General features: G+C 37.6%; 2 protein-coding genes across 2 annotated transcripts; one reads left to right on the top strand and one right to left on the bottom strand.

Moving 5' to 3' along the window:
* Nucleotides 1-3,877: 3,877 nt before the first annotated feature.
* On the bottom strand, nucleotides 3,878-5,322 carry LOC109204965 (uncharacterized). The gene is made up of 4 exons (XM_019367225.1): nucleotides 5,016-5,322; nucleotides 4,444-4,706; nucleotides 4,058-4,248; nucleotides 3,878-3,924 (listed from the first exon to the last, which is right to left on the bottom strand). The coding sequence occupies exons 1-4, from the start codon at nucleotides 5,211-5,213 to the stop codon at nucleotides 3,878-3,880; spliced, it is 699 nt and encodes a 232-aa protein (XP_019222770.1). The 5' UTR covers nucleotides 5,214-5,322.
* Nucleotides 5,323-5,713: 391 nt separating this feature from the next.
* Nucleotides 5,714-8,441, top strand: LOC109205015 (uncharacterized). The gene is made up of 4 exons (XM_019367389.2): nucleotides 5,714-5,770; nucleotides 6,901-7,056; nucleotides 7,140-7,232; nucleotides 8,037-8,441. The coding sequence occupies exons 1-4, from the start codon at nucleotides 5,714-5,716 to the stop codon at nucleotides 8,346-8,348; spliced, it is 618 nt and encodes a 205-aa protein (XP_019222934.1). The 3' UTR covers nucleotides 8,349-8,441.
* Nucleotides 8,442-8,980: the final 539 nt, after the last annotated feature.

The following is an 8,980-nucleotide window of genomic DNA, read 5'->3' as shown; positions in this document are numbered from 1 at the left end:
CCGTGTACTTTTCGGTATTTGAAGTTTCGTTTCAGAAAGTATAATTTAAAAAAGAAAATGAGACACTTATTTAATTCTCAACTTAAAAAGCTAAAATGAAAAACGTAAAACAATTGTTTTTTTCATTTTGTCCTTTCGCACATCAGAAACGAAAAACCCAAGAAAAAGAACGAGAAAGGGCCCTTTATTTATTTTGTCTGAACCGGAAGTTTTAGTAGGTCAACAACCTGTACAAGTGATGCGCAAACTTATGGCAAACACTGTAGTGTGGACATCATGACGTTGGAAAAATACTCAGACGTGATCATGGAGATGGCAAAACAAGGCCTGTCATCGGAAATTATATCAGAGCGTCTGTCATATGAACACGGGAAGTGAGAGGATTTTCTGCGAGAAATGTTAGAAAGTTTTGTGCTGAGCAAATCACTAGCTGTCGACTCTCGGACACACGGTTGGAGCTTGAGGTGACACAAGCTATAAATGAGGTAAGGTACTTTCTTCCTTCACCTTATGACTGTGTATGGTTGTCTTAACTGGGTTGTAAGGGGGTTAGTCTAGACTGTGTGCGCGCGCCCGCGCGTTTTAGCGTCTTGCGGGTGGTGGGTAACGTTAGTTATTTTAAAGATGTCTCTCACTGGTATTTGTACAGTTAATTAGCACAATACTTTAGCTTTACACATTTGCTTTCAGAATAAGCTACTTTACATTTGTTGTTCTAGTAGTAGCATGATCTTTTATTTTAAACAGGTGGGCCAACATATGGCCGCAAAATGATGAAGGCTATCTGTCCACAAAGGGGTACATGCTGCAGAGGGACGAATTGGGTCAATTTAAGAGAGGGCATCAACCTATCATGAAGCAAGACGCCAGGTAGCCTATGTTATTTAATCTTCCACTAGAACTGTATTCCAATGTTCTTTGTCATTTGTGATATACATCATGTAATGGTAGGCCTAATTCTTTAACAGATGTACGCCCTGCTTTAACAGTTACTTGACTCTTCCTCAACGTATGATCAAATCTGCCTTTATCCAGTCAGCTGTCATTTATTTTTGTGATTTTTTTGTAAGGGAGCTCGGAATCTTAATCCCACACCGTACCATGCTGAATGCATGGGCACAAGGTTCACCTGGACCAAAACGAGAAACTTGTAATGTTTGGAGTCACCCATGTTTAGCTGTAGATGGATTCAGTAAAAAGATTGTGAGTCATTCCACAATGCCAATCAAAAACAACTTGAGCATCTATGAATATGTTTTCAGGTAATACAACCTCTCAAACCATTTTTCATCTTAAGTGTTTTGATGGACATGTTAGTCATATTGGACATGAGCTGCACCCAAATTTACAATATTTGAATTTAAATTAGACATGCAACAGATGGGTCTGGTTATGTTCCTGAATATAATATATTAAGAACTTACCAAACATTTTGATCAACATTTTCTATTAATGTAAAAATAATAAAATGGAATTGCACATGAATCATTTAACTACTTTATTGCAATTAATCAGTGTTCATTTATGAATGGAACAAGGTTCTTGGATTTCCACATATCTTTCAATTGTTCTGACATACATCTAAGTCTGAGCATGACAGTGACATTGCAAAGAACTTAAGAATATATGTTGTCCTACTACAACTAAAATATTACCCAAAAAAACATGAATGAATACATTCAAAATAATAACACCTTTGCTGGTCTTAAAGCAAATAGTTAATAAATGTTCTTTATTTTTCCTGTACCAGACCTGCAGTGATCACCTATGGTATGTGGACCAGGTGCGAGTAGACATGGAAAGGAATTTTATTTAACACTGTTCATGCAAGAGATGCTGTCACATCATCGCTTCAATCAGGAGAGACTGCCTTATTTACAGACCTCATCCACAAGAGTAAGATTTAAGTACCATTAACATCAGCTGAAATTCTTATACTATTACGTGTACTACTACGTACATTTAAGACATGTTTCTTTTAACTCTTTTAGAACCACACAGTTGAAAGGATTTGGCCTGAAATCAACAACCGTGTCAACTACCCACTAAAAACTGCCCTACTCCAGCTGATGACCAGGAGGAGATAGATATGGAGGATAACCTTGTGCGATACTGTGTGTCCAATCTAACCTGTCAGCTGTGTAACATTGGTCTTGCAAGTGTGGTAGAATCATGGAATGCTCATAGAATCCAGGTAAAAAAAAAAAAAAAAAAGTCAGATTGCTTACAACCCTGATAATGAACATTTAAACACCTCCTCTATTTTTTACAGGAAAAGGCATACCAAATCACTTTGCAGAACATGGGTGTAAAAGAAGAATTTCTCCAGAGCTCTTGCCAAATGCACTTGAAGCAGCAGACCTTTACAGGCAGCACTTGGATCTGCACTCAAAGAATATTCGACTTTTGGAGTTGATCCCTTCACAACCGAACAGGACAAACTTAGAACAGAGAGTCATTTTGCAGAAAAATATCCTGATATTTCACATTTGTTTTTTAGAGCCGTAAATGGTGACTTTATGCCATACAAAGAAGCTCTGCTCTGTCTCATAAACATAACTCAGAGAATGTATGAACCACTGCATCTGTAAACTGTACAGAACAGACAAAAAAAAAAATCAACTGACTGTAAACATTTGTGTGTACACACTACATTACTCCTCTGCAAAAAAAGATTTCAATACAGAAAATGCAGCTGTTAGACCAGTAATTTGTAGAACTCCGTTGTTACTCTCCCTGCATTTTGCACAGTGCTGTGATGTCTCTTGCCACTGTTCCACACATGTCTTGCAGCCAATATGCTTCTGCAGCACAGTGAGAACACTGGATCCTCAATGATGTCTGCAAAAGTAAATCAGATAAGTGAGACTGTTATCCATTTATGTTGAATTTAGTTCAAACTATAGGTTCAAAGTCAGTCTTGACATAAATTTACAGACAGCATGCAGAATATTTTTGGTTATTCTGTAATTACTCTTGTTCACGCTGTTCTGAGAAAGTCCCTGTCTATATTTTTGTCTATAATTGATGAGGGGCAAAATCAGTACATTTTCTCAATTAGCAAGCAAGAAAAATGAAAAAGTTACAGGTACTTGATTCAATATATGCAACTACAGTCCCATTTTAAATGTGAACTTTTTAGTTTTACATTACTGTGAACAGTGTACCGTCACCCATACTGACATTGTAATCAATTTGAAAAGCTATACTTTCATAGTCAAGATTGCAAGGAGAACCCAAATTAAATGTGCATGTAAACTTTGAATGTTATGTTACAGTAGACCTGCATCTTGATTGTCTGTGCCTAAGTATTTAAATGGACACTGCTGAATAAAGAGCCTATGTTTGGTAAAAAAATGTTTGTCCAAAGTAATGATTGAATGTGGTTTGACATTGTTTTAATTGTAATTAAAATGTTAGTGTAGATGTAATGTATTTACTAAGCAACATTGAACATACTCATACAAACCACGCAGCTAAATCCCTCCTTGAGTGTCTGCAGCTTGGGGGTTGTGACTTTCTGGGCAACTGCAAGATCAGTGAGCTCTTTGATTGCTGCTGTGACAGCTGGCAGACTTTGAGATGCCAACACCAACTCTTCTATTTTGTCACTCACTTCTCCCAAACTGGCACTGTCATCATCTTTACGGCTGCTACAAATAAAAATGGATAATCAGATGTCAAGCTACTTACTGGCTTAAAGAAACATCACATCACTTACTGATAGATGATGATTTATGTAGTGATGTCTTACTGCTATTATAGGATTTAAATCAATTAATTCTTCTATATTGATGTTCATCCTATAGTATATACATATTTATTCACATACCTCAGTTTCTTCCTCTTTGTTCCCTGGAGGCAATTAAAGTCTTGTTCAGGCACAGCAAGAATTTTCGTGCATTTGTCTCCAGTACTGTGACCCTACAGATGAAAAACAAAACCAAAGAAACCTGTTTAGAAGCCAATACCATATTACCCAATAAATATTACAAAGAGTCTGGTAAGACATGTCTCTCCATAAGATATGGGCTTTAGCTGTAATATTATGGCTCACCTGTTGTGCCCTCCGACTCCAGAATTGCATTGCCCTGTGCATCTGTCAAAATTATTGGGTTGTAATTACCAATGGCATCTTGCACTTTTCCTACTATCCCTTGAAGCGTAGCCTCAGACTCCAGGAATCGTACAACCACCATTCTATTGGGAATCAACCTCCCACCAACTACATCTGCAAAGTACACTGATCTGTAAAACAAAACATAATAATTTTACATATCTTGTAAAAGACAGCAGGCCACAAATCCATTCAGTGATTGCTATAGGCAAATTGTACTAAAACAGCTTTGCTATTCTTAACAATTCAACTATCCATGCACCTTATGTTTCTTTTTATTTTGCCTGTTCTGTAATTTAATATTCAAGAACACAGACTCATCCTACCTCTGAAATGTTTTGGAGGACATAGGGGAACTTGAAGTAGCCTGCTGTGAACGTGAAGGTGCAGACGCTGCCACAGCTGGTGCTCGCATAAATGCAAAACGCTGCCCGCTGGAACCTGCTGTTGGAATTGACTCCATGTCTTCTCCGTGGACTTCATAGTGACCTCTGGGTGTAAGGTCTAATGCGCTGAAAACACCAGAGACCGCACCGGGGAACATAGCCACGTTTGAATCATCCGTGATGTACAGAGTATGCGCGGATACCTGTTTAAGAAAAGTTTCCGTAAATCACGTTGCTCTGCTAACGTGTTACTCCTGTGCACACGGTTAATAGGCTCTAAAGGCTTACTTATTAGCTAGTAGCCGGTAAAAGTCAATGAATAACTATTTACACATTAGCACATGTGCACAATTCACATATTAGCACAATGAAGACGGCTAGACATAGTATTAGTAAAAGTAGGCCTACATGAAATCACCAAATGTTAACGTTAGCCGTTCCGCAGTAAGGAAGAACAATAACGTTCATAAAAAAACTGCTGAAAGCAAAGTTTGCGAAGTTTACATATCTACCTGAAAGATGCGACCCAGTTTTTCTGCAGTCATGTCTTCGTCCCGGAGTGTCACTCTCTTAGTTTTCCTAAAAACAACGTAATGGTCCATCCTCTGTTTATTCCAGTGTAACTTTAAGGCCGTCGATCTCTTGTGTGGGGGACGGTGTGCGCGCGCCATAAAAAAACGCGCAGAAGAAGTACTTCCCGTTTCAGACATTGAAAATGCGTCTATTTTTTTGTTTTTGCGCTAGTATACTTTCATTATTTGAATCACGAAGAAATCCAAAAAAGCACGTCTAATTTTAAGTGTATGACGGCTATTTGTTACCACCGAATGAAAAACAAGTTATTTTCGCCCATTTTATTCTTTATCAAAAATTAAAAAATGAAAATTCTTTTAAATATCGTTTTTTCGTTTTGGTTTCTGAAACAAAACTTCAAATACCGAAAAGTACACGGATTTGAGGGGAGTACATTTTTGCACTTGCGCATTTGTAAACTCAAAGAAAAAAATTCAAGCCCCTCTTTAAGCTTAAACACTTTTTTTAATCTCACTCAACGCAAATGTAGCACTCCAGCGTTACTGCAATTATTATTCGTGTGGTGAACCTAAATTATTTTCTCTTAAAGCAGTCTTTGTTACAAGAACACAAAGTTATTGAGTTACACAACGGTCCGCCCTCTTCGAAAATTTTGCGCTCTTTCAGGATCACCTAAATGAATGCAGCTGGCTCTTGGCCTCTCTGTACTTTTTGGATAAAACTACACCTTCAGGTAAGGTAATATATTATTTTTTTCATATATCCAATTGTGTATTTCTTTATGAGCTGAATGTATGGCAATGCTATTGACTATGTGCACGTTAGCATATGCTACTTCCGGTGCGGAAACTCCTGTGGGGACCTTTGTTTCCTGTGTCTTATTCGCGCCTTGTTTACGGTCCAAAACAAGTTAAGCAAATGACTGAATCAAGCTGCGATTTACATTTCTATAGATGTCTTGGGCATTTACCCAATATATCTGTAAATGATGTTCATCGACTTGTCGATATTTTCCCCTGCACCTCAGGGCAAAGAGAAAGGGATTCAAATGTTATATTTCTCAGCTGTCCCTCGTTTATCGCGGGTGTTATGTTCTAAAAATAACCAGCGATGGGTGAAATCAAGTAGCCAGTTTTATTTTTTGACGCGTGGACATCGTGGACATACAGTACTGCACTTCAGAGTCACACTGCTAGCAATCGATGCAGCGATTCTGTACTGTACAGGAGAGACGTCATGGAGGAGATTGTCTGCAGCGATCAGGACGCAGGACACAATGTGATGTAAAAAAAAAAAAGGCATGCAAACTTGCACTAAAATCTGCGAAACAGCGAGGTGAAAGGTGAACTGCGTTATAGCGAGGGACCACTGTAATTTTGAAGGTAAGTCACAACACACCCTTCATAAATACTAATGTAGAGAAACCCTTACCAGCAATCGTTCATTTTTTTGTGTGGCTTTTTTTCATGGTTTGTTAACATGCTGTGTAGGTGTGTACTTGACTAGCTGATATTGACATAATGGGGGAACATCTGGTTTGACTGTTGTTCACCTGTAGTTTGAATTTGCCTGTTTAAATGTCTTCTGCATGCAGTAATGCAGTTCTGCTTGTGTTGAGTGATGTAAACAACTGATCGATCTAAACTCTTTAAACGTCAAAATTGACCATTAGATTTTTTATGACCCAACAGTGGTGAGTGTTCCCACCTTCTCCTCTTTGTAACTTAAAGCAATCTTTCCGTTTTCGAGTTCTGGACATGATTTTGGAGTATATCTTCGCAGTAGCGATTGACCACAAAGTAAAGCTACCGGAAATGTAATTAAACTTCTAGTTTACTATATTTATGTATGTTTTATTTCCAGGTGAATGCAGAGTTCCTGCGGATCACTACAAAACCCCTTCAGGCGAAGTTCTTGGCTCAGCTGGACAATTTAACAGACAAGCTGATGCAGATTTTTGAGGGGAGCAAAGGAGCAAAGGGCCAAAAGATCAAGGATATCATGGCGATCAGTAGTTTGGTCAGTACTAATGATAAACCCATCAATTAAATGCAATCAATGAATTACATTTTTTTCACCCTTTTTTTTCACCCTTGCATTAGTGTGATGACATCGACATAAAGAGGGAGCATACTCTTAAAAGCCTGGTGATCTACTTTAATGAAGATCCAGACCTACTGTTCAAGGAGTATCTGGTACGCTTATCACACTTTATTTTCTAGCTTCAATTTGAGTTAGGTTCATTGCACGCAAAATGCTCATATATTCAAATAAGACAATATAATTGTGAAATATGTATTATTCTTAATAGTCATTGTTGAAACTTGTACTGGAGAGCACCTTTTAAGGGGACAGATTCAGCAAAAATTCAATTGTTCATTTTTTTGGTGCTGCCATGTCTACTGCCTCTATAAACACGGTAAATGTGAAGAAAACATTCATCCATTTTCTGTCAGTGTTTAAATTCAGTTTATTTATATAGCGGTATATCACAACAACAGTCATCTCAAGGCACTTCATAAAGTAAACACTCCAATGAAGTTCAGTTAATTATGCCAATTAGTAAAAAGTCTTCTATATAAGGAACCCAGCAGATTGCATCGAGACACTGACTAGTGTCACTGGCAGCAATCTTCTGGTTTCCGGAATAATGTGCCTAAAACAAACTGTTTCAATAGGTTCCCAATTGTCATGAAATAAGGGAAATTGACCCAGCACACACACACACACACACACACACACACACACACACGCACCTACACCTATAGACACTTGAGGAGCTGCTCCTCTATTTCAAGCCCCTCCCAAGGGGAGGTACATAATACCTAAACCCAAACTATTGATAGAAAATAGATTGATGGGTTTTTTTCATGTTTGGAGTGTTTATAGAGGCAGTAGAGACCCATATTTCAGCACAAAAGGAGACAAATCTGAGTTTTGCATAATATTTCCCCTTCCAAGTGACAGAGCCCTTAAACCTGAAACATCCTGTTTTTCAGACCTCCTCCACTGAGGATGAACGGCTGAGATCCACTGCAGCAACTGTCATGGGTATTTACACCATCAGAAGAGAAGGCGTTCAGGAGCCAGAGGATGTTGGAGTTGTCATTGAAGGTACTACAGTTATGAACAACCTCGGTAGTGTCATCATGGCATTCATCGTCCTCTTTGGACTGATTTATGCACTTGATCTGAGCTATCCAAATGACCTCAAGTACACTTTCGAGTTTTGTCAGAAGATTTTAATGAATCTGGATGGACAAAGGCTCAGTACAAAGATGCAGCAAATGAAATTGAAGATGTTTGCTTAGGCAAACAAGACCCCAGCACAAAAGTTGATTTTGGCCTTTTTATCTCTTTTGTTCAAACTGTGACCTTTTTTTTTTTCCTTTCTTTTTTTTGAAAAATGCAAGTTGTCTATTTTGTCTGCTGTTCTGTTGTGAGTGATGTAACCTTTAATCTATACTACTATCGATAGATAAAAGGACTGTGGGAATTTAGCTCAAAAAAAGTTTAATGGTTATAACCAGCATCTTCTTTTTAATTGCTTTTGGGATTTTCAAAGAGACAAAACAAATGTTGACAAGTTTGGTGTCTTCCAGTGTTTTAAAGTTGGTGTTCCTGTTCTTATAAGCTTGTAAAAGTTTGAATGTAATTGGTTTTAGAGAAGTAAAGTTGAAAGGTTTTTTTTATTTTTATTAAAATACCTCCCCTTTGGTAACACAAAATGTTCTTAATGAAAACCTTTTATATATATATATACATTATATATTTGTAATTAAGTATTTTTGGGTTGTTTAAAATGTTCAGTGACTGGCATAATATGGTGTGAAATGCAATGTTTAGTAGGTTATCACTGTGAATTTGCTGAAAACCTAACTGCAAGTGTCACTATAAATATATATACAATGATTCTTACGTGAAATCAGATTTTACAAATTCC

This window comes from Oreochromis niloticus, linkage group LG14 (genome assembly GCF_001858045.2).
Source record: "Oreochromis niloticus isolate F11D_XX linkage group LG14, O_niloticus_UMD_NMBU, whole genome shotgun sequence".
Classification (NCBI taxonomy): Eukaryota; Metazoa; Chordata; class Actinopteri; order Cichliformes; family Cichlidae; genus Oreochromis; species Oreochromis niloticus.
This window is presented reverse-complemented; position numbering and strand designations above follow the sequence as displayed.

What these genes read in the sequence shown, in the direction of transcription:
- LOC109205015 (XM_019367389.2), top strand. Translation starts at nt 5,714, where the DNA reads ATGAATGCAGCTGGCTCTTGGCCTCTCTGTACTTTTTGGATAAAACTA. An exon ending in TCATGGCGATCAGTAGTTTG is followed by an intron (nt 7,057 to 7,139) that starts GTCAGTACTAAT and finishes CCCTTGCATTAG; the next exon opens with TGTGATGACATCGACATAAA. An exon ending in TACTGTTCAAGGAGTATCTG is followed by an intron (nt 7,233 to 8,036) that starts GTACGCTTATCA and finishes CCTGTTTTTCAG; the next exon opens with ACCTCCTCCACTGAGGATGA.
- LOC109204965 (XM_019367225.1), bottom strand. Translation starts at nt 5,213, where the DNA reads ATGTCTGAAACGGGAAGTACTTCTTCTGCGCGTTTTTTTATGGCGCGC. An exon ending in TCCTCCAAAACATTTCAGAG is followed by an intron (nt 4,249 to 4,443) that starts GTAGGATGAGTC and finishes TTTGTTTTACAG; the next exon opens with ATCAGTGTACTTTGCAGATG. An exon ending in GGAGTCGGAGGGCACAACAG is followed by an intron (nt 3,925 to 4,057) that starts GTGAGCCATAAT and finishes TTTCATCTGTAG; the next exon opens with GGTCACAGTACTGGAGACAA.